Genomic DNA, 25,865 nt, shown 5'->3' with positions numbered 1-25,865 from the left:
TTGCTGTATAACTGCAATATCCAAAGCAGAAGCATTATAGACTGTAGACCAAAGAATAAGGCTTCTTTTAGGCATGTAGCATTATAGAACAAAGTTTGATGTCCATGATTGACATAAGAGATTAATATGTGGAGTAGCAAAAATGCCAGTCTGATTGAAATGTTTTACATTCACTAATTGAAGCATGTTTATATTGAAGATGTAGCAAGGTTTACTTGAAACTTGAACAAAGTATTGCTGTATAACTGCAATATCCAAAGCAGAAGCATTATAGACTGTAGACCAAAGAATGAGGTTTCTTTTAGGCAAGGGTGGGAATAAAGCAAAGTTTGATGATTCCAGAATCCAGTTGCATGTTTTGGAGATGATTGTATTTGTTACAGGCAGCTGCAGCTTATGTAGTAGAAAGGAATCCTGGAATTACAAAAGTTATTGTGACAAATGCTCTATGTTTGCTAGTCATTTTATACACATAAAACTATTGTGTTCAAATAAAAATGGATGTCCTTTGCAAATAAATGATAGCAAAGTCAACCATAAACTCAAAAAAAAAATAGAGTTGTCCTATTGACAAAATTAGTAGACATATATATCTCTTTTTTTTTATGACACAACATTAAAATTCCGATCACACGGGTTTTAAGAAAATATTATATTTCTTAAAAAAATATAAAATATTACTGAAGAAATCTAAGACAAGCTAAGTCCTACTCTCGTGTCACAAAAATGGATCAAGCTTCACTCTTCAAGAACTCCAAATATAAGAGGACTTGGAGGTTCGATTAAAATATGCCAACTAGTTAGCATGTTCCCTTCCCAAAAAAAAAACAAAACAGATAAAATTTACCATGCTGAAAAAGTTCAATTGGACAAAAAAAAAAAACACTCCTTACACAATTCATCAAATTGTATGAAGGTTTTTTTTTTTTATAAGCATAAAACTATTATATACTATATATAATGCAGAAATAATCTTTTATGTTATGATTGAAATCAAATAACATTAGATCTGATTTTACGATGTGTACCTTTTGATACTATCTAAAAATGATTTATGTATGATCTACACAGATATTGTCTTTAGATCTAAAACAGTTATCAATATGCAAGGAGAAAAACTATAATATCTAAATTGTGTCAGATATATAACATATCTCATCCAGTTTTTAAATTTAGGAGAGTTGATTTAAATTTAATTTAGGTTAGATAGATTTATAATAAGTATTCGGAAGCATTCTGAGTTGATTTAAATCTGATTTAATTCAATTAACATTTTAGCCTAAATCAAACAAAAAATGACAATGAGCTAAACTAGATTGGGTCAACTTATGTATTGGTTGGGCTAGTTGATTTCAATCCAAATTCTAATTAAATTCTTAAATTTTAAAATATGAATATTATGAAATTATAATCAAAATATTTATTCTGAGTCACTAAAAAATAATAAATAGTAATCGATTAAAAAAATTACATAAGAGAGAGAATAATATTTTTAATCAACTATTATGCATCTAAGATAAAAATTTTAGAAACTACAATTGACATGAATAATTATAATATATTTTAATCCTAAAATAAAATTTTAAATCTTTAAAAAGATAAAAGAAAATTTAGAAACTTCGTATAACATCAATAATTAAAACATGTTTTTAATATAAAAATAAAAATTTAGATATATAAAGGAATAGAAGAAAATTTTAGAAATGACATATAATACGAATAATCATAATATTTTTAATCTAAAAACAAAATTTGAAATACATCAAAAAATAAAAAAAAAAATTTCGAGAAGGACAAAGAACCTACCTCTCCTTATTCACTCATCTCACTACTAGACTTGGAAAAGGAGAATTATGAAGGTGAGAGTAGGATTTTTCATTTGTATATTTATTTAATTTTTATTTTCATTTAATTTACTGATAAAAATAATATCCCTACTCGAGATATTAAATAATTATTTTTAAAAATTATTAAAAAAATTATGCTTAAATTGGAGATTTGATTACAATGGACATTCTAATTTTTTTTATTTACATAGAAATTTTGAATTCTGTAGCAACCCATGCTTCAAACTCATGGATCATCAAAACCAAGTGGAGAGGAAAACAAACAAAATGGAAACATTAGTCGTGTTTTTCTATTTCTAAAAGCAAGAAAAATAAAAACATGATGGTGCCAAACGTGATTACATATCGCTCTGTAAAAAACAAAAAACAAAAACAAATCTACCTGACGTTAATTGTAAATCGTTCTATAAAGTGTTTTCTTTTTCTAAAAGCAGGAAAAATTAAAAACACGATGGTACCGAACGTAATTATATGTCGCTCTCCAATAAACAAACAACAAAAACTGTATATCGCTCCATAAAGAATAATAAAAAGTAGGACCATGAGAAGCGAGAGCGAGAAGACAAAAAAGAATGGCGGCCCCTCTCTCTCTCTCGGGTCCGGTGCTCTGCGTCCACCCATTGCCGAAGACGGCCGCGACCTTCCCCGTTGCCGCCCGCGGCGTCGCGCAGCAGTGGCGGCGAAGACGGTGGTGGGGACCGGGGATCTTCCACCGCCGGATCGGCCCGGCTGGCCGGCCGCCAGCGGCGGGGTCGAGGGCCGACGACTCCTCGGCCCCGTACGAGATGACGGTGGAGAGCGCTCTCAAGCTCCTCGGCGTGTCGGAAAGCGCCTCCTTTGACGACATCCTTGGGGCCAAGAACGCTGTCCTCGCCTCTTGCAAGGACGACGTGGAATCCGCTGCCCAGGTTCCTTCCTCTTTCCTTCGGAATCTTTGATATCTTTTAGCATGGGTCGTATTTTAGTGCCTCACTGGTGGGATTTTGTTGTGATTGCTGGCCATCGAATGAAAGTGATCCCGGCGAATGCAGAGCATAACGCGATGAGAAAGGGTTATTGTTCAAGAAAGAGGGTAATATTAAAGCAGTTTGCTTTCATTAAGTATAATTTTGGGTTCCATAAATCGTTTACGTTGGTTTCCTGATCGGTAGTAAGTGGCAATTTTGGATAATTGCCTACATTTCTAGCTTGCCTATTAGCTTCTAGGGTATCTATTGGAACGTGGGTACGATCTATTTCGCCATGTGTGGGTTCTTTGTAGGGTTTTAATTGCATAATTTAGGTAATGGTCAATGGAAATATTCGATCTTTATCTATCAGTTGGGAAAAACAAGTAACTTCAATTAGCTGATAATTGGTATGTTATATAGAGTGAAACCTGTAAAAGATATAGTTTAAGTAATGGTCAAAATGCATAACTCAAATGATGATACATGTAGTTTAGGTAATCCTCTGCAATTCTAGTTTTCTTATTGCCTCAGGGTTTGATCTAATTTGCCATTTATGAGTTCTTTGTGGTTTGTAGAGTTTAAAAGGGGTATCTCAGGTATGACACAATGAAAATGTTCTATTTTCCTCTTATCATTTGCAAATGATAGAAACTTTCCCTTGATTTGCTGATATGATAGTGCTGATATCAGTCATTTGAGTGATGAAATATGTGGCCCAATGTTAATCTTGTGAGTTGGTATCTCCAGATGATGCCTTCTAGGTTTTAAAAAAGAGGCTTCCATTGGAGATGAAACTGAGTTATCTTTCATTTTGTTCGTTGGTCCAGTGGATGTTTTTGGGATGCTTGTAGGAAGGGAAGGAATAAAGCTTACCAATGCTTTTGTTGTCAAGTCAATTTTGTTAGATAAATTCAAGTGACATAGACATGTTTATAGATAAGAAGCATCATCTATGTCATATATATGTAATAATTTTCTGTTATCATATACCTATCGTAGTGTATCTTTAGTTTTCACTTGTTTACATTGACATACCATGAGTTTGGATCATGTTGTTTTCGTATCCTGTGTCTGTTTATGGTGACTATAAGGATTATGATCTTAACACAAGGAAATGCAAGAATTATGCAAAGGCAAACGATCCATGCACAGCTAAACTTGTTGAAATTTCTCAAGGCCAGTTTCCTGCATAATTGTAGTCAACAAAAAGGAAGGTTTTCTTTGATAAGCTTTAGTGAGTTAGGTTACATTTAAATGAAATTTTTTTCTTTTATTGAAATTACTGCCATAGTGCAGGAAACCCCAAGCTTTGCTATTGTACACTGCTCTCTCTCTCTCTCTCTCTCTTTCCCCCTTCGTCTGTACGTTTACCAATACCACAGAGTGCCTTAGAGTATTTTTCTTTAAAGTTGAATCCTGGAACAATTGTAAAGCACTCTAATGTTTCATAGCAAACTTCTGGCATTCCCATTCTTACTAGCATGAGCTGGTTCAGATGGTAACAAGCTGATAGTATGATACAAGCTAGTTTCTGATTATATCTACCCTGGTCTATAGAACTGAACATATGTTGCTTAGACTTAGTTGCTATTATTTCTTAGGTAAAGCACTCTAAAAATGATGTTGCTCTTTCTTCATTGTGTTAATAGTTTTCTCCTAAAGCCATGCTAGTTGCTATGTTTTAGGTGGAGGCTGCATATGACATGTTGCTCATGCAGAGGTTGTCACAACGGAGAGCTGGCAAAGTTGCAAACAGTAGTATTAGATATGCCGATGTTAAACCTATAAGAAGTACAGCAACAGGTGCAATGCCAGAGTGGCTGCAGAAGATGGTCAAGAACATTCCTGTTTCTGTTGAATCTCCATCTGCCAACAATTTGGGCATACAGGCAGGTGTTTATGGAGCCTTGATGGTTTCTACATTTGTTAGTGGCGCTTCCCCAACTTCTGCAGGTCAATACATTGGAGCTGATGTTTCTGGGCTACTATTAGCTACAAGTTTTGGAGCTTCCTTGTACTTTTTGTCAAAGAAGAGAATGAGCCTAGGTAAGTAACTGTAGATTCTTATTATCCTATTCATTTTAGTTAAAGTCGTGTTTAATGCAAAGAAACTATCTGCAGTGTCTTGCTTAATATTTATAAAGAAATATATATTACATAAGATACAACTAAATGTTGGATTTTTGAAGTAAAGCCTTGAAGTATAAGTGTCTAAAAGTCAGTAGGATGATATATGTATATATATATTGAGAGAGAGAGAGAGAGAGAGAGAGAGAGAGAGAGAGGTTTATATATTGACTGTTAAGTACCAGTCTGACCAAGTACTTGATGTTGATCGATACTGGCAGAGAGAGAGGTTTATATATTGACTGTTAAGTACCAGTCTGACCGAGTACTTGATGTTGATCGATACTGGCAGATATACAGTTCATCTTTTTTTATTATTCAATTCAATGATACCAGGAGATACATGTTGGTGTACTGTCTGATATACCTGGCCGTATTACCAAAACCAGTATCAGACTGATATTTAAAACCTTACAAGAGCACATGAAGTTTTCATCTGTTACAAGAGGAATTTAGATGAAATAAACAGGAGATGCAAGGAACTTTATTTATCTATGTAGGGCCTGTCATACAAGATGTTGGAGAGAAGAACTTCACAGATTACATAAAAGTACCAGAGTTAGATGGTCATGTTAATATATAACTGACTGGTGGTGCTCCTAGCAATTGAATGTTACATTATGACAGCCATAGACGACACTGTTCAGAATGTTGGATGCTGAAGAGGGGCCTATGAAAAAATGTATATAATGGAAATGAGAAATTTGTGATAGATGTTTTGTAGGAATGAACGTAATTGATTAAACTCATGAAATAAAGCTCATTGGGAACAGCAATGAAGATGATATTATATGCATTCAAAATCAGAATTTTCCTTTGAAAGGCAAGGTGGTTAATCTAGGGAGGGTGCAGGATTAGTTGCAGTGACATTTACAGAAGTCAATGAAAAAAAAAGGTTTTTCAAAATACTCGCAACAGGTCTGCTTATATAAATTCTTGATAGCTACACACATATTGGGATAATTGTAAAAAGATCAAAATGGAACCAAAAGACAAATTTTTGAACATGTTTTCGGTTCTCATATTCAGACTGGATATTTCGTTCATGGTTTGATAAGCAAGAATTCTTCAAAATACTTGTTTATACATTTCATATCCATGTTGCATATAATCACTTGTCTGATACTTCCCAACATGTTAGATATTCAAACTATTTTGGTCTATGCTTATTAACGTTATTCACGTGGTGCATATATAGGATACTTCGTTAGGCTTCAAAACATGCTGAATATTGACAATAAGTATGCAGGCTTTTGAGTTACACAGATTTACCTTTAACATCTCTAAATACTCAAGGTGCATTTGAAGTATTTTTGTGAATATTTTGCAATTTATACTAAAGGTTTGTTTGTTATGCATCTTATAAAATTGTATTTTTGATAATAATAGATTGTCTAAATCAAAGATTGAAATATCGTATTGTATTGGAGTTTCGACATTCGCTCGGTACGATACGATATTGTATACCGAGCGGTATACCATGGATGATATATATATATATATATATATATATATATATATATATATATATATATATATATATATATATATATATATAATTCGGCGACGTTGCCTCTCTCTTCTCCCAAGCGGACGACGTCGCCTCGTTTATATATATATATATATATATTAATAAATATATATTTATATATAAATATTTTTATAAAAGGTGACGTTGCGTCGCCTTTTCCTTCTCCCACGCGGGGTGACATCGCTTTATATATATATATATATATATATATATATATATTCCATCCGGTAATGAGCGGTTTATATACCGGTCAACTGATGGACCGGTACATATCGCCTAGTACGGGCGGTATTATTCGAAATTGTAATCCTTGGTCTAAATTACATAATATAAAAAGTTTTTAAATGAATATAAAATATGCACACATTTGTTCGAAAAATCTGTGCCCATGCTTTAGAGATATGAAACCAGGCTTATTTCTAGAGCTTTGCTCTTTTTTTTTTTTGTTTTTTTTTTTCGGATGAGGCATGATAGAGTGAAAGAATGAGAAATGGATAAGAAAAGAAATTAGAAGGAAGGAAAATAAGAGGAGAGCTATAGGGAAATCTAGGGGCGACATCACATGCGTAGCGGAAGAATAAAAAAAATAAAACCCCAAATTTTCCAATATGTGTTTGTCGTCGTGCGAAGATTGGTGCGCGAAATCTGCAAAATCGCATGTCAGAAAATTGTGTTACCTAGGGAGATCGTATATCCCTGAGTCCCTATAGATCTATTGCAAAGAATAAATGAGGTCAAATGTCCTCCTCTCTAGCGCTGATCCACACAACAGGGCTACGACGACGCTCCTCAAATCTTCACGCCTGCTCTCTGAGGAGGAGAAGGGGAGAGGAGAATAGGAGGTGGCAACTCAAAAGCTCCAACCTATGGGCCTTTAATTCCCTCCTATTTATAGAGGCTCCTAGTTACCCCTAATGGATCATGCTCTATTGGGTATTGGATCTCCATCCAATTACCCAAGCTTCTTAGATTAGTGGGTTTCTACCCAATAATCTCTTATTAGCTCTTATTGGATCTCATCCATGTGATTCAATAATTTAGGGGCTTATTAGATATCCAATAAGATAGGGGCTCCAGCGAATATCTTATATCCGAATCTCTACTCGTCGCAACACCTACCATATATGTATGACCCTCTAGGCTCAATATCGAGCTGGCCGTGAGTCATACCTGTTATAACTCCTTCTGACTCAGTGAATTATTATCTCAATAATAATTCACTCGACTCATCGACTACGGACATACTAAGCCACTACGCCACAGTCCCTAGACGATACAGGAGAATCCAATCTTTTGGACCTATATGTCATAAGTTACCGTGTACCTATAATCCCTCATTCATTTAATATCCTAGAGACCATATACCGGGTATGGTGCTGTCAAACCCATATGGTTTCTCCTAAAGTCTCGCTCTAATCGGATTCTCCTGGAGAACTCTTTCTCTCTCAATCCGAATGACTTTGGCCAAGGATTTGTTTGAGCAAGAACACATAAGATATTCGTCTCATGATACCGAGAGCGGATAATCCTCTATCGACACTCAATAACCATCGTAAGGTTGGTTGCCACTCCCAATAATTGGATGTACTAGATTTGAAACTTCCAAACCTATAAGTCTGGTGTCAAAGAATGAAGTACTCATACAGGACATCCTTGGTGTTTCAAGTCTAAGGATCAGATACACTATTGGGACTACGGAATCGCTGTCTGACAATAAGGCATCATTAACCATCTAGTATTCCGTGAGCGAATCAATCAATAAACTCTTCTCCAATGAGCACCTGCACTATATCCTTAGTGTCCCCCACACAAGCAGCTATGAGACCAGCTGCCTCCATCATATGGATGGGTATACAATACACCAGTCTGTCCGGTTATCTCGATGTCCCTCTCGAGTATCCTATGACCAGGATTATTTAGGGTCTGTGTTTATAGGTGAATCGATCTCATTATCGTGATCTCATCACGATCCAATTCTCAATGCACAGATCCATAGATATCACAATATATATATGCAATAAGCAATATAAAGTGAGAGAATGTCATAATAATATAATAAACAAAAAGAGTGTGTGTCATATCACACGTGTCATCACTCACGTGATTGGCTTGCAGGGCACCTATGACTAGCAATCTCCCACTTGAACTAAAGCCAATCACCTATATGTCTGATCCCCATCAGACCTCTGTGACGCTCAAAGATAATCTTAGACAACGACTTTGTTAGTGGATCTGCGATGTTATCTTTAGATGAAACTCTTTCTACTGCTACATCTCTTTAGGCAACAATCTCTCTAATCAGGTGGAACCTCCTCAGAACGTTTCTGATGAGACCCGGGTTCTCTCATTCGAGCAATCGCCTCTTTGTTGTCGTAATATAAGGGAATTGACTCGTTGCCCGACACGACTCCCAAATCTGTGATGAACTTCTTCATCCAGACTCCCTTCTTTGCTGCCTCTACCATAGCAATGTACTCCGCCTATATGGTCGAGTCAGCAGTAGTATCTTGCTTGGAACTCTTCCAGCACACTACTCCATTCAAGGTGAACACATACCTTGAATTAAACTTGCTATCATCGACATCGGACTGGAAGCTCGAGTCTGTGTAGCCCTTAGCCCTAAGACTACTTCCTCCATATACCAGTAAAAGATCCTTAGTCATTCTCAAGTACTTAAGGATACACTTTACTGTTTTCCAGTGCTCCAAGCCTGGATTCACCTAATACCTGCTCGTGACACTCAGAACATACACTATATTAGGCCTGGTACATAGCATAACATACATGATAGACCCTATCACTGAAGCATAGGATATTATATCCATATCCATGTCTGCTCTTTCTTCAGGAGTCTTTGGGAACATACTCCTAGAAAGTAATATCTCATGTCTTATCGGTATAAGTCCTCTCTTGGAATTTTCTATGCCAAACCTTTTGACAATGGTGTCTATGTACCTAGATTGAGACAAGTCAAGCATTCTCTTAGATCTATCTCTATAGATCCGAATCTTCAATATGTAGGATGCTTCCTCTAAGTCATTCATGGAGAAGTGTCTAGATAGTCAAGCATTTACTGTGGAGAGCATTCATACATCGTTCCCAATGATCAGGATGTCATTCATATATAACACCAAAAAGGTGATAGCTCTCCCACTCACATTCCTATACACACAAGGCTCATCTTCGTTCTTAATGAAGTCATAAGATTTGATCGTTTTATCAAATCTTATGTTCCAACTTCGGAAAGCTTGCTTTAGTCCATAGATGGACCTAAGCAACTTGTACACTTTATCTGGACTATCCTTGGACACGAATCCCTCAGGTTGTATTATATACACCTTCTCCTCGAGGTTGCCATTGAGAAATGTAGTTTTCACGTCCATCTGTCAGATCTCATAATCATAGTGTGCTGCAATAACCAATATAATTCGGATGAATTTTAGCATGGCTACAGGTGAGAATGTTTTGTCATAGTCAACTCCTTGTCTTTTACAATACCCCTTAGCCACTAGCGTTGCTTTATAGGTCTCTACTTTTCTATCTACTCCAATCTTCTTCTTGAAGATCCACTTGCAACCAATGGGTACAATACCCTTGGGTGCATAACTAGGTTCCAAACCTTGTTGGAGTACATGGAATCTATCTCAGAATTCATGACCTCTTGCCACTTCCCGAAGTCTATACTCGTAATAGTCTCATCGTAGGTCTAAGGATCAATATCCTCAACATCCTGTCACGGACTTAGTTGGTTTTGCCTAAGTCGTGTGGCACCCTTGTGTGTCCGTCCGCAAAGGTCAGCCTCCCCGAAACCTCCTATGGTCCCTTAGGACGTACAAAAGATAAAACGGGTTAAAGAAAGCGCCTCACTCAGGATCTACAAACAAATATTTCATAAAACACTTCATAACCAATGCAAATTACAAACAAACTTTATAAGCTCTGAACGGTTGTACAACAAAGGGTCAAAATGGTCCACTACAGACTGAATATCTCTCACAAGTGTCCACATGACACAACCTTTATTTACAAGCCTAAAACGACCACCAAACCCAACTTAAATGGGGCTGTTAAGCCTTCGATCGTCCCTTTACATGTTGTGCAAAGCATGAACATACCAAAAGACACGGACATATAGAAGTATTACATCAAACATCTTGTTTAGAAGTTTGTCCGTGACATTCTCCCCCACTCATTCCTTCGACGTCCTCGTCGAAGCCTTTGCCTCCATTGCAACTCCTCGCCTTTGTTGAGTCTCCAATCTTCTACTCCAGCTGTAATGCGCCTCTTGGCTCCCAACTGCTCTCCGCTGTTGTTGTTGAGTAGTCGAATTTTTGATCTGCCATGCTACTTTAACTCACCAATGACTCTGACTCTAGTGTGGGGTTGGCTGAGTTGTGTTGATCCCTGTTGGTTCCTGCGGATCCTTTAGATGAAGGAAAAGACTATCCTTACTTTGTGTCAGTCTCTCAAATGCCTCGTGCTGCTTGAACTAGGTGGATACTTGTTGGAGCTTTAACGAGCATCGCCTCGTAAACTTTTTAAAGTTTTGGGTCATTCCTCCATAAAATTTGTCCATTAACTCTTCTTTCACTTAGTTGTCACTTCCAAATATATTCGCATCACGTCCGCTTTCGATTGACATTCTGTTGGGAAATGAAGCGGATAATCTATTCTCAGTGGCACTGATCACCATTGGTGAGGATTTGACAACTATTATCTTCCATTATCTTCGAAGGGTCTTTGAACCTGCGCAGAGCTCCTCTGCTGGATAGATAAGAGAATTGAGGTACTCGGTTTTGCCCATTCTCTTAAGAGTTGAGAAGATAAAGGTTACTTGACTTCGCCCATCTCCTCGAGGGTTGTACTCCATGCATCGAGCTGGTTACTGGCCTTCGTCTGCTCTTTGCTCACACTTCTGAAGCACTTGAATTGTTTGCACTCCTTGCATTGAGTTAGCTACTATGATTCGCCTTCTCAATGCTATCGAACTTTTAGAATGCAGGAAGTTTTCACCCCAACTTGGAGTAAGTCTCTAATAGTTTTGGTCGCCTCTAGGATTGTACCGTCTTCGCCATCAACCCTGCCACCTACTCCACTGAGTAGCAAAGGTACAACACCGCGTACTGCCTGCTTCGTTTCTTGGTCGTGCACTCTTGCATGACCCGGAGTCCTTTATTTTCGGCTATCTTAATGAGAAGCTTGTTGACACCGGTCTTACGAAGTTCCTTAGCCTCTGCCCTTCAACCTTGTCCTGGTATTTGGAGTTTGTCTCTGCATGCTCCACCTCCTCGGCCCCTTTCACGATCAAGCACTCTCCCTCCATGAGAGCAAGGGATCGATGATTTCACGGAAGTCCCGCCTCTGTGGTACTATGGCGTTGCCATTCCCATGGCCCTACTATCTGTCACCTCGCATCTACATCCCTTTTCTTCATGATCTATAGATCTGCCTGTGTGGCACTCCTTCGAGTCCACCTCCATTCTAACCGATGCTTTGTTTTGCGTAGCTAAGTTCCTTTGGACTTGTTGTCGTTTCCTCGCCCCTTTCGACCCCCTGCTTCAACACATCTGTGTTCTCCAAGCAGTTCCCCTTGGTCGATAGAAAGACAGACTACAACTCCCATGCATGGCCTCTACCATCATGTTGTAGGGTTTGCACCGATTCTGTTCTCCTTAGCTTCCTTGGTAGCAATGTTCGTTTACTCAACCTTGTCCTCTGACTTTGCCGGGCTTCCTTAAGCGAATATAGGCTCTAGAGCAATCCAACTCTCCAGCTTCTTTGATCATACCTCTGCATGACCAAGTCCCTCCCATGGGACTTACTGGTACTTACATTCGAACTTTTCCCTCGGTGGTATACAGCCCCCATATGTTGATGACCAAGGCTTTCATCCGATGCAAAATTCGATATACGCACAGAAGACACGCCTTTGCGGCACCATGGCTTTCACTCCTTGAATCCATAGCCCTTCTTGTCATCGTGTTGTTCACCGAAGTGTCACGAACGGTCGTCGCGCACCCGTAACAACTCCGTTCAACGAACCGTTCGTCGCTTACACCTACATGTATAGCTGCTTGACAGCATGTTTTCTCTTGGTTTTGGGTCATTTTGCTTGTAAAAATGTAAGTTCGAACAAGCTGCAGCGTTACAAAGCGACTGCTCACCGAACCGAGCAAAACAGTCCAAAAACAGCTCCGTTTTCGCGTGCCGCGGGCTGATTTCTGCAATCTGCCTCCGCTCACCAAAACGTCAGCCATCTCAGCCCCTTTGAACCCCCCGGGTGGCACAGGGCTGGATGGGGCTTCGGTTATATACCGAGCGTTGAACTCTCTTTCGCAAGTTCGCACGTGGCCTTTACGGGAACTTGTCTTCGCGCCCGGGACCAGGTGAGCGGCTGTTTGTGGGCTTGCAGCTGTTCGTTCATCCTTCTAAAGCCTTGTTTTCTCCCTCTCCCTCTTTTCTCTTGTGCACACAAGGTGCTCGCTGAATTGCTTGTAAAGCTTCCCCTTTTCGCGAGACTTCGGGACTTGTCCGTTGCTCGTTCTTTCGAACTAACCGACTTTCTCTTTTACAGGTCCTTCGGGACCTGCAAGAGGTTACAAGTAGGCTGATCCTTGTAGAGCAATATCGCAAGGGCGAAGCGCGACTTAGGCAACGCAAGCTAAGTTCGCGTCTTTGCCGCAAGGGTGACTCGCGACTTAGGCAACGCAAGCTAAGTTCGCGTCTTTGGCCGCAAGGGTGCCTCACGCCTTAGGCAATTCCAGCTAAGGCCGTGACATTGTGGTATCAGAGCGGGCAAGCACTTCGAGCGAGCAGCGAACGAACTTCGCAACTTCGCCATGGCAAAGCATCGTGGCGAATCAAGCAAGACGGGGCAAACCGGACCCTTGCCCCAAGCAGCCGCAGGTGGGCTGCATGTGCACACTCGCTCTCATGCTGTTGGAGCCGCTCAAGAGGAGCGCGACAGCGAACATGATGAGCGAGAAGTTGGCTACTCTCTGCGAGCGGAGGAAGCGTAATCTGGTGCGCTAACTGGGAAAAAGAGTCACAAGGAGAGACTCACAACGGCGGAAACTCGCCTGGATGTTCTTGAAGCGAGCATGGAGGAACTCTACCATGGCCAACAAAGGCTTGTTGGGGTAGAGAGCTCGCAAGTGGAAGCAGAGTCCAGGATCGACAAGGTCGAGGCCCTAGTCGATCGATTGTCTGATGACACCAAAGACTCCGTGCAACACTTACAGGATGTTGTGGCGGAACTCACTGCAAAGGTGGCTATGCTCACAAGAACACTAAATGCGGGAGGAAGCAACACCCGCGTTGCACCGCCACAAAATTTGAGGGCACCTGAGCCTCATGGATATGGAGGGGCCAGAGATGCCAAAGAGCTCGAGAACTTTCTGTTCGACATGGAACAATACTTCCGAGCTACGAGGCCCGATTCTGAAGATACCAAAGTTTCTATAGCAACCATGTATCTGAACGGAGATGCGAAACTTTGGTGGCAAACCCGTTGGGAGGAGATCCAACAAGATCGGTGTCGAGTCGACATATGAGAGGACTTGAAGCGAGAGTTGAGAACTCAGTTCCTACCAGAGAACACAGAATTCGTTGCAAGAAGGAAGTTGAGACAACTCCGCCAAAGTACCACCATCCGAGACTATGTGAAATAATTTTCTGCACTAATGCTGGACATACAGGACATGTCCGAGAAGGACAAGTTGTTCAGCTTCCTCGATGGTTTGAAACCATGGGCTCAACAGGAGCTAAATCGAAGGAATGTTACCGATGTAGTCGGGGCAATTGCTGCTGCAGAAAGGCTCACCGACTTTGTTTCCTCTGAAGATCTAGCAAGAAGGAAACAATCTTCAGGCAATCGCCCTCCAAAACATTCTCGAGGGAAGGAGCTCGGGGGCCAACAAAAGAAAAAGAGCTCCCACAAAGGGCCGAACCCGAAAGGCAAGACCTCAAAACCTGGAGGATGCTTCTTGTACGGAGGACCGCACATGGTGAGGGAGTGCCCACAAAAACTGGCACTCAATGCTTTGACGACTTCCATCCACCCCCCCCCCCCGATCGGACAAGGGCAAAGCTGTTGCTCTTAGTTCGAGCAGTTCTGAATCCAGCAGCGACGACAAGGAGTCGCAAGGACCCCGAATGGGAGCAATGCGTTTGTTGAACGCTATGCGGGGTCCAGTGGGGGAGAACATGAAGACAAAGGTACAAAAAGCAGGAAACAGTGAGCTGATGTATGTGGACATCAAGCTAAATGGCCAAACTACCCATGCAATGGTGGACACGGGCGCTACCCACAACTTCATAGCCGATCGTGAAGCACAGCGACTTGGGTTGATCTTGGAGAAGAGCCCAAGCCGAATGAAAGCGGTGAACTCGGAGGCCAGGCGAATCTCCAGGTTGGCGAAGGGAGTTCCCATCAAAATCGGGACATGGAGTGGAAACACCAACATGATGGCCGTGCCAATGGACGACTTCTAAGTGATTCTTGGAATGAAGTTTATGCACGCGGCGAAGTTGGTGCCGATGCCGTTCTTGAACTCCATATGTATGATGGGAGGCGATGACCCCTGCGTGGTTCCCGTCTCTCGGAGAGGAACTAAGGAGCCCCAACACATTTCGGCATTACAACTGAAGAAAGGGGTGCGAAAAGGCGAATTGACATTCGTGGCTGCTATGAAGCTAGAGCCACTCATCGAGGAGGCCATTCAAGAACCTGCTGTGGTGGAGAACATCCTAAAAGAGTTCAAAGACGTTATGCCACCCGAGTTGCCGAAGACTCTTCCACCGCGCAGAGGCGTGGATCACAGCATCGAGTTGGAGCCAGGAGTGAAGCCTCCAGCGAGACCACCCTACCGCATGCCCCCGCCAGAGTTGGCAGAACTCAGGAAGCAGTTAGGCGAACTGCTAAGCGGTGGTCTCATCTACAGCTCTAAAGCACCTTTCGGAGCTCCAGTTCTCTTCCAGAAGAAACAAGATGGGAGCCTCCGATTATGCGTCGACTACCGAGTCTTCAACAAAGTGACAGTGAAGAACAAGTATCCCATCCCGCTCACTGCGGACTTGTTCGACCAATTGGGCAAGGCTAAGTATTTCTCAAAACTCGACCTTCGGTCGGGGTATTGACAGGTGCGCATTGCTGAAGGCGACGAAGCGAAGACTACCTGTGTGACCAGGTATAGAGCGTTTGAGTTCTTGGTGATGCCTTTCGGCTTAACCAACGCTCCGGCCACATTCTGCACTCTCATGAACCAGCTATTCAAGGAGTATTTGGATAAGTTCGTGGTCGTCTATCTGGACGATATCGTCGTCTACAGTCAAACGCTCGAGGAGCACGTCAAGCACCTTCGGACGATTTTCAAGGTTCTCAGGGAGAACACTTTGTTCGTGAAAAGGGAGAAATGCTACTTTGCTCAAACTGAGATCCTATTCTTGGAGCATCGATTCAGTGATGGCTCCATTCGAATGGATAAGTCGAAGGTGCAAGCAGTTGCGGAATGGCGAACTCCGAAGAAGGTGCCAGAGTTGAGATCCTTCCTTGGTTTCGTCAACTACTATCGACGCTTCATAGCGGGATATTCGAAGCGGGCAACCCCACTGACGGAGTTGCTGAAGAAGGAGCAGCCTTGGAAGTGGTTTGACAAATGTGAAATAGCATTCCAAGATCTGAAGGCTGCTGTTCTAGAAGAACCGGTGCTCAAATTGCCGAACTATGGAGAGCCCTTTGAAGTCCATATCTCATGGTCCTTAAGGAACAGAGTAAACTCTGTACTTAAGTACTCACCTCCTCGATCTGATCGAAGAGTTTTGATACTCTTTTCAGTTTGGTTCTCCACTTCATTCTTATACTCTCTGAATTTCTCAAAGGCCTCGGACTTATACTTCATTATGTATACATATCCAAATCATCAGTAAAGGTAATGAAATAGGAGTAACCACCAATGGTATGAGGGTCCACATACATCACTATGTATGAGTTCCAACAGCTCAGTGGCTCTCTCTCTAATTCCACTAAATGGAGAGTTGGTCAGTTTTCCACAAAGGCAAGGCTCGCAAGTTGCATATGACTCATAGTCAAATGGATCTAGATATCCATCATTTAACAACTTTTGAATCCTTTCCTCATGGATGTGACCTAGCCTACAATGTCATAGGTATACACTGTTCACCTCATCTCGTTTCCTCTTAGACACACTTACATTTATGATATGTGGAGTAGTGTATAGTATAAATAAACCATTATACAATGTTCCTTTTGTGATGATTTCATCATCTAATAATATCGAACAACCATTGTTCTCAAAAACTAATTTATATCCACTAACTATCAAATATAAAATAGAGATAATATTTTTGATAATAGAAGGAACAAAATAACATGCATCTAATATAATAAAAGCTCCACTAGGCAGATGTAGAGCGATCTCGTCAATAGCTACTACATCAATTTTTATTCCATTGCCCATCTTGAGGTCCATCTCGCCTCTCTCTAGTCTCCTAGACCTTGCCAGAACCTGTAATGAATTGCATATATGATAAGCACTATCGGTATCCAATACCCATGTGTTATCATAAGAGTCTGACAAATTGAGACTGATCATGAATGTACCTGAACTTCTCCAAGCTTTTGTTTCGCCCTCTCTGTAAGGTACTCTTTGCAGTTCCTCTTCCAATGCCTATCTTTGCCACAGTGGAAGCATTGGCCTTGTCCTTTGCTAGGTATTTCTTAGCAACCTTTGCTTTACCTGGTCTGCCCTTGTCCTTGCCCTTCTTAAGGGACTTTTCTACTTTCCTTTTCTTTCTAGTCTCACTAGTGTAGAGAACTGGCTTCTCTTTCTTAATAGTACTCTCTGCCTCCCTCAACATATTGAGGAGCTATGGGAAAGTCACCTTAAGCTTGTTCATATTAAAATTCATTATGAATTGTGAAAAGGAATCTGGTAGGAATTGAAGCACAATGTCTACACATAATTTTCCTCTAAGACCATTCCTAGTCCTATGAGTTCCTCTATCCACTCAATCATCTTTAAGACATGGTTCTGAACTAGTGTCCCCTTAGTCATCCTAGTGCGGAAGAGGCTCTTGGATATCTCATATCGCTGAGTCCTTCCCTATTCCTCAAATAATTTACGAACATGTAGGAGAATGGATCGGCATCCATCTTTTCATGTTGTCTCTGTAACTTAGGAGTCATAGAGCCCAACATGTAGCACTGAGCAAGAGTGGAGTCATCAATGTACTTCATATAGCGAGCAATCTCATCCTCGCTTGCCCCTTCCTCGGGTGTAGGCATCACTGTATCAAAGACGTACACGATTTTCTCCACCGTGAGAACAATTCTTAAGTTGTGGAGCTAATCCGTATAATTTGGACTAGTGAGGCGATTGGCATCAAGTATGCCACGTAAGGGATTTGAAACTGACATTTTCTGAAAATAAAGATGCAGTAGAAATGAATGACATACAGATTTTACAAGAAATAAACAATCAAGATATGGGCTTCTATCTTAATATACTCCCACTATTTTACTAGCGAGTCATGCGACACCCTCAGCATGTGAAACGAAAGTCTCCGGTAGACTTCTAATGGGGATTAGGATTCAATCAGCATCATAGTGTAACCTTGAGGGACTCAACTAATCACACTAATCCCAAAAGGTAAGCAACTCTTGCCGATCATAATTCCTTGTGATTCCCGTCCTGTTCAACCTCTGAGTCACCATGGTCTTGAGGGACTCGACCAACCATGATACTCGGTTAAGTTAACACCATCATTACAAGATGAGTCTGATTTGATGATATACCCTCAAGGGACTCGACCAAGGATACCAAATCCTCAAGTCACCGGTGACATCTCTATGTCATAAGCAAGATAGCGAATCACGATATAGGTGAGCCTCGAGGGACTTGACTAACTCAACCTACACCGGGAATCGATTCCTACCTATAATGATGGAAGGCCACGTGGGTCAATTTAATTGCCTCACGTTTACCAACTTAATATTATTGAGAGAGATGTTTCCATGATTTGGCCTCCTAATATGATATGTCACACATATACATATTTAATATATATCTACATCACATGCAAATATATATACATATCTAATATGTGTATAAGCAATCACACTAGATGATTATGGACCACAACCTAATGTGATCAGGCCCGAGCCAGTAGGCCTACTCACTCACATCAAGATCTATGTGTGCAATGGTGCATCTTCATACCCTATGATCGTCCATCTCATCCTCGTCGGTTCCATCGACATCTTGATGCATCTTTATGCATCGCGATCATCTGTCTCGTGGGTCTCGCTATCGCATCCACGCTCCCGCTGTACCTCCTTATGTGATTATAACTTAATCATACGCACGCAAGCCCGACAATAAATAAGAAATATAATGGAGGCTCGCAGACCTCAATAATAATAATCACAAGTACACACATTACACGATCCATGATCATTCGTCCACACATCAAACATCACATGTATCAATCATTATCATGTAGGACTACTAGATAATAAAAAAAAATAATAATCAACTAAACCTTTTAATTAATTAATATTTTCTGAAAATAGGGACATGTAGGGAATTTCTGAATTCTTAGGGGTATTTTCATAATTAGACAAAAGACAAAAATTGGAATTTCTCAAATTCCGAGGGGCAAAAATATCTTTTTGCCTAAAACCCTAACCCCTTTCCCCTGCTACAGCCGTCACCTTCGTTGCCGCCACCCTACCGGTGGTAGGCTATACGGCGGAGGGCGGGGGCGGTGCCCTCACCTGCAAGCGACATGCCCGTTGGTGGTGCTGCCCCATCGGGCGACCGCCTCTATAGTGGGGTTTTGCCCGTGGGAGCAGCGGCCGTAGGTACCGTAGCCCTATTGTCACGAACGGTCGTCGCGCACCCGCAACAACTCCGTTCAATGAACCGTTCGTCGCTCACACCCGTATGTACAGCTGCTTGACAGCATGTTTTCTCATGGTTTTGGGTCATTTTGCTTGTAAATATGTAAGTTCAAACAAGCTGCAGCGTTGCAAAGCGACCGCTCACCGAACCGAGCAAAACAGCCCCAAAACAAGCTGCAGCGTTGCAAAGCGACCGCTCACCGACCGCTTCCTCTTTTCTCTTGTGCACACAAGGTGTTCGACGAATTGCTTGTAAAGCTTCCCTTTTCGCGAGACTTCGGGACTTGTCCTTTGCTCGTTCTTTCGAACTAACTTCTTTCTCTTTTACAGGTCCTTCGGGACCTGCGAGAGGTTACAAAGTGGGCTGATCCTTGCGGAGCAAGATCGCAAGGGCGAAGCGCGACTTAGGCAATGCAAGCTAAGTTCGCGTCTTTGCCACAAGGGTGACTCGCGACTTAGGCAACGCAAGCTAAGTTCACGTCTTTGGCCGCAAGGGTGCCTCACGCCTTAGGCAATTCCAGCTAAGGTCGTGACATTGTGGTATCAGAGCGGGCAAGCTCTTCGATCGAACAGCGAACGAACTTCGCAACTTCGCCATGGCAAAGCATCGTGGCGAATCAAGCAAGACGGGGCAAGCCGGACCCTTGCCCCAAGCAGCCGCAGGTGGGCTGCATGTGCACACTCGCTCTCATGCTATTGGAGCCGCTCACGAGGATCGCAGCAGCGAACAGGATGAGCGAGAAGTTGGCAACTCTCCGCGAGCGGAGGAAGCGCAATCTGGTGCGCTAACTGGAAAAAAGAGTCATAAGGAGAGACTCACGACGGCGGAAACCCGCCTGGATGTTTTGGAAGCGAGCATGGAGGAACTCTACCATGGCCAACAAAGACTTGTTAGGGTAGAGAGCTCGCAAGAGGAAGCGAAGTCCAGGATCGACAAGGTCGAGGCCCTAGTCGACCGACTGTCTGATGACACCAAGGACTCCGTGCAGCACTTACAGGATGTTGTGGCGGAACTCACTGCAAAGGTGGCCATGCTCACAAGAACGCTAAATGCGGGAGGAGGCAACACCCGCGTTGCACCGTCACAAAATTTGAGGGCACCTGAGCCTCATGGATATGGAGGGGCCAGAGATGCCAAAGAGCTCGAGAACTTTCTGTTTGACATGGAGCAATACTTCCGAGCTACGAGGCCCGATTCTGAAGATACCAAAGTTTCTATAGCAACAATGTATCTGAACGGAGATACAAAACTTTGGTGGCGAACTCGTTGGGAGGAGATCCAACAAGGTCGGTGTCGAGTCGACACATGGGAGGACTTGAAGCGGGAGTTGAGAACTCAGTTCCTACCGGAGAACACAGAGTTCATCGCAAGAAGGAAGTTGAGATAACTCCGCCAAAGTACCACCATCCGAGGCTATGTGAAGCAGTTTTCTGCACTAATGCTGGACATACAGGACATGTCCGAGAAGGACAAGTTGTTCAGCTTCCTTGATGGTTTGAAACCATGGGCTCAACAGGAGCTGAATCGAAGGAATGTTACCGACGTGGTCGGGGCAATTGCAGCTGCAGAAAGGCTCACCGACTTTGTTTCCTCTGAAGACCCAGCGAGAAGGAAACAATCTTCAAGCAATCGCCCTCCAAAACATTCTCGAGGGAAGGAGCTCGGGGGCGAACAGAAGAAGAAGAGCTCCCACAAAGGGCCGAACCCGAAAGGCAAGGCCTCAAAACCTGGAGGATGCTTCTTGTGCAGAGGACCGCACATGGTAAGGGAGTGCCCACAAAAACAGGCACTCAATGCTTTAACAGCTTCCATACACCCCCCCCCCCCCCGATCGGACAAGGGCAAAGCTGTTGCTCTTAGTTCGAGCAGTTCAGAATCCAGCAGCGACGACGAGGAATCGCAAGGACCCCGAATGGGAGCCATGCGTTTGTTGAATGCTATGCGGGGTCAAGTGGGGGAGAATATGAAGACAAAGGCACAAAAAGCAGGAAGTAGTGAACTGATGTATGTGGACATCAAGCTGAATGGCCAAACGACCCGTGCAATGGTGGACACGGGCGCTACCCACAACTTCATAGCCGATCGTGAAGCACAGCGACTTGGGTTGACATTGGAGAAGAGCCCAAGCCGAATGAAAGCGGTGAACTCGGAGGCCAGGCGAATCTCCGGGTTGGCGAAGGGAGTTCCCATCAAAATCGGAACATGGAGCGGGAACACCAACATGATGGCCGTGCCACTGGACGACTTCCAAGTGATTCTTAGAATGAAGTTTATGCACGCGGCGAAGTTGGTGCCGATGCCATTCTTGAATTCCCTATGTATGATGGGAGGCGATGACCCCTGCGTGGTTCCCGTCTCTCGGAGAGGAACCAAGGAGCCCCAACACATTTCGGCATTACAATTGAAGAAAGGGGTGCGAAAGGGCGAACGGACATTCGTGGCTGCTATGAAGCTAGAGCCACTCAACGAAGAGGTCATTCAAGAACCTGCTATGGTGGCAAACGTCCTGAAGGAGTTCAAAGACGTTATGCCACCCGAGTTGCCGAAGACTCTTCCACCACGTAGAGGCGTGGATCACAGTATCGAGCTGGAGCCAGGAGTGAAGCCTCCAGTGAGACCACCCTATCGCATGCCCCCGCCAGAGTTGGCAGAACTCAGAAAGCAGTTAGGTGAACTGCTAAGCGGTGATCTCATCCACAGCTCAAAAGCACCTTTCGGAGCTCCAGTTCTCTTCCAGAAGAAACAAGATGGGAGCCTCCGATTATGCATCGACTACCGAGCCCTCAATAAAGTAACAGTGAAGAACAAGTATCCCATCCCGCTCATTGCAGACTTGTTCGACCAATTGGGCAAGGCGAAGTATTTCTCAAAACTCGACCTTCGGTCGGGATATTGGCAGGTGCGCATTGCTGAAGGCGACGAAGCAAAGACTACTTGTGTGACCAGATATGGAGCATTTGAGTTCTTGGTGATGCCTTTCGGCTTAACCAACGCTCCGACCACATTCTGTACTCTCATGAACCAGCTATTCAAGGAGTATCTGGATAAGTTCGTGGTCGTCTACATGGATGATATCGTCGTCTACAACTAAACGCTCGAGGAGCACGTCAAGCACCTTCGGACGATTTTCAAGGTTCTCAGGGAGAACACTTTGTTCATAAAAAAGGAGAAATGCTACTTTGCTCAAACTGAGATCCTATTCTTGGGGCATCGAATCGGTGATGGCTCCATTCGGATGGATAAGTCGAAGGTGCAAGCAGTTGCGGAATGGCAAACTCCAAAGAAGGTGCCAGAGTTGAGATCCTTCCTTGGATTCGTCAACTACTATCGACGCTTCATTACGGGATATTCGAAGCGGGCAACCCCACTGACGGAGTTGCTGAAGAAGGAGCAACCTTGGAAGTGGTCTGACAAATGTGAGATAGCATTCCAGGATCTAAAGGCTGCTGTTCTAGAAGAACCAGTGCTCAAATTGCCAAACTATGGAGAGCCGTTTGAAGTCCACACAGATGCTTCGGACTTTGCTATCGGGGGGGTACTCATGCAGGAAGGTCATCCGGTGGCCTACGAGAGTCGTAAACTCAACGAGACCGAGCGGCGGTATCTAGTGCATGAGAAGGAGATGACAGTAGTGATCCACTGTCTACGAGTTTGGCGACACTACCTTCTCGGGTCACGATTTGTGCTGAGGACAGACAACATCGCCCTGAGCTATTTCCAAACTCAGAAGAAGCTCTCCCCAAAGCAGGCACGGTGGCAGGACTTCCTGGCTGAATTTGATATGGCAATGGAATACAAGCCCGGGAAGGCGAATGTCATGGCCGATGCACTGAGTCGGAAAGTGGAATGCGTGAATGCTACACAACTGGAGGGCAGAGGCCAAGCAAGTCAGTTACACTCCAACTTCCTTTCCCGAATCAGAGATGGACTGTATAGTGATCCCCAGGTAGTTATCCTGATGCAGCTCATCAAAGAAGGCAAGGCACGACGATTTTGGGTCCAGGAGGGACTTGTTTACACAAAAGGGAATAGGGTTTATGTTCCCCGAATGGATAATTTAAGGCGTTAACTCTTAAAAGAGTGTCATGATTCCCTTTGGGCTGGACACCCCGGAATTCACAGAACGTTGGCTCTCGTGGAGAGGGCCTTCTACTGGCCAAAGATGGGGATTGATGTGAAGGAGTATGTTCGAACATGCCTTATTTGCCAACAAGACAAGGTGGAGCAGCGGAAGCCGGTGGGACTTTTGGAGCCGTTGCCCGTACCAGAAAGTCCATGGGAGAGCATTTCCTTAGACTTCATATCAAGCTTGCCACCTGTAGGGGGACTCGGATCGATACTCGTGGTGGTCGATCGGTTTTCAAAGTATACAACTTTCATTGCTGCTCCCCTACACTATTCAGCAGAAGAGGCGGCCAGACTGATGATGAAGGATATAGTGAAGTATTGGGGAGTCCCGCACAATATCATTAGTAATCGAGATGCTCGGTTCCTGGAACGATTCTGGACCGAGCTATTCAAATTGTTGGGGTCAAAGTTATACTTCTCTACAAGCCTCCACCCCCAGACGGATGGTCAGACTGAAAGAATAAACTCGCTCTTGGAGCAATATCTCCAGCACTACGTGAGTGCCAATCAACGAGATTGGGTGAAGCTATTGGACATTGCCCAATTCTCCTACAACTTGCAGCGGAGCTCTGCGTCCAACAAGAGCCCCTTCGAAATTATCACAAGACAACAACCGTCGACTCTGCACACCATGGCAATTGGGTATACTGGAAGTAGTCCTTCAGCCTATCATTTCGTAAAGGAGTGGCATCGAAATGCAGATATTGCGCGGGCTTACTTGGAGAAGACGGCAAAGAGGATGAAGAAGTGGGCCGACTTGGGAAGGCGACCGCAAGAGTTCAAAGTTGGCGATTTGGTGTTGGTAAAGCTCCAACCAGCATCACTCCAATTCTTCAGGAACAGAGTTCACAAAGGATTGGTGCGTAAGTATGAAGGGCCCTTCCCAATTATCAGCAGGGTAGGCAATGTTTCTTACAAGTTGCAGTTGCCGGTGTGGTTCAAAATTCACAATGTTCTTCACGCCAGCAACCTGAAGGCCTACCATTCGGATCCGCAAGATGCTTCTCGAAGTGTTCCAACTCGGCTACCTCCCATCACAGCCTCCTACGAGAAGCGAGTGGAAACCATTCTAGCGGACCGCAAGATGAAGCTACCCAACGGAGCTGAGCAGATAGAGTACTTGGTGAAGTGGCGAAAGCTTCCCCGAACTGAAGCCAGTTGGGAGCCTGAAAACGCCCTGCGACATGAAGAAGAAGAAGTTATCAACCACTACTAACAAGCGTCGACGAGGGCGTCGACAGTTTAAGTGGGGGAGAATGTCACGAACGGTCGTCGCGCACCCGCAACAACTCCGTTCAACGAACCGTTCGTCGCTCACACCTACATGTACAGCTGCTTGACAGCATGTTTTCTCTTGGTTTTGGGTCATTTTGCTTGTAAAAATGTAAGTTCGAACAAGCTGCAGCGTTACAAAGCGACCGCTCACCGAACCGAGCAAAACAGCTCCAAAACAGCCCAAAACAGCTCCGTTTTCGCGTTCCGCGGGCTGATTTCTGCAATCTGCCTCCACTCACCAAAACGTCAGCCATCTCAGCCCCTTTGAACCCCCCGGGTGGCACAGGGCTGGATGGGGCTTCGGTTATATACCGGACGTTGAACTCTCTTTCGCAAGTTCGCACGTGGCCTTTACGGGAACTTGTCTTTGCGCCCGGGACCAGGTGAGCGGCTGTTTGTGGGCTTGCAGCTGTTCGTTCATCCTTCTAAAGCCTTGTTTTCTCCCTCTCCCTCTTTTCTCTTGTGCACACAAGGTGCTCGCTGAATTGCTTGTAAAGCTTCCCCTTTTCGCGAGACTTCGGGACTTGTCCGTTGCTCGTTCTTTCGAACTAACCAACTTTCTCTTTTACAGGTCCTTCGGGACTTGCGAGAGGTTACAAGTGGGCTGATCCTTGCGGAGCAATATCGCAAGGGCGAAGCGCGACTTAGGCAACGCAAGCTAAGTTCGCGTCTTTGTCGCAAGGGTGACTCACGATTTAGGCAACGCAAGCTAAGTTCGCGCCTTTGGCCGCAAGGGTGCCTCACGCCTTAGGCAATTCCAGCTAAGGCCGTGACAGAAGTGGAGCTCCCGATAGCTCCCAATCATACCTCCGTATGATACCTCACAGGACTATATTCGTGCGTATCGCATTGCCACGAACTGTTCCACCACGATCCGCTGCACCATGTCGCTTCCTGGTGACATCTCCATTGCAGTCTGATCATTGTGGGATGAACTCGGATTGTGATCCCTCCATGTGTGGCCTCTGCCAACACATCGCATGGTCTCTTCCACCTTCAATTTTGTTCGCTCCTTTGGCAATTGGCCTTCGTCCACCCGCTCTCGGGTCACACTCAAACGAAACACAGCTCTAGGACAGTCCGT

General features: G+C 43.6%; 1 protein-coding gene across 1 annotated transcript in view; it reads left to right on the top strand.

Annotated features, from left to right (window-relative positions):
* The first annotated feature begins 2,382 nt into the window (after positions 1–2,382).
* Positions 2,383–25,865, top strand: part of LOC135587545 (protein CHAPERONE-LIKE PROTEIN OF POR1, chloroplastic-like) — a 32,023-nt gene continuing 8,540 nt past the window's right edge. The window contains exons 1-2 of the mRNA XM_065079088.1: positions 2,383–2,755; positions 4,483–4,843. Coding sequence (XP_064935160.1) covers positions 2,420–2,755; positions 4,483–4,843 — 697 coding nt within the window. The 5' untranslated portion in view covers positions 2,383–2,419. The remainder of the gene's footprint in view (positions 2,756–4,482; positions 4,844–25,865) is intronic.

This window comes from Musa acuminata, chromosome BXJ1-8 (assembly GCF_036884655.1).
Source record: "Musa acuminata AAA Group cultivar baxijiao chromosome BXJ1-8, Cavendish_Baxijiao_AAA, whole genome shotgun sequence".
NCBI classification, from domain to species: domain Eukaryota; kingdom Viridiplantae; phylum Streptophyta; class Magnoliopsida; order Zingiberales; family Musaceae; genus Musa; species Musa acuminata.
Note: the sequence above shows the minus strand (reverse complement) of the source record. Positions and strands in the feature narration are given on the sequence as shown.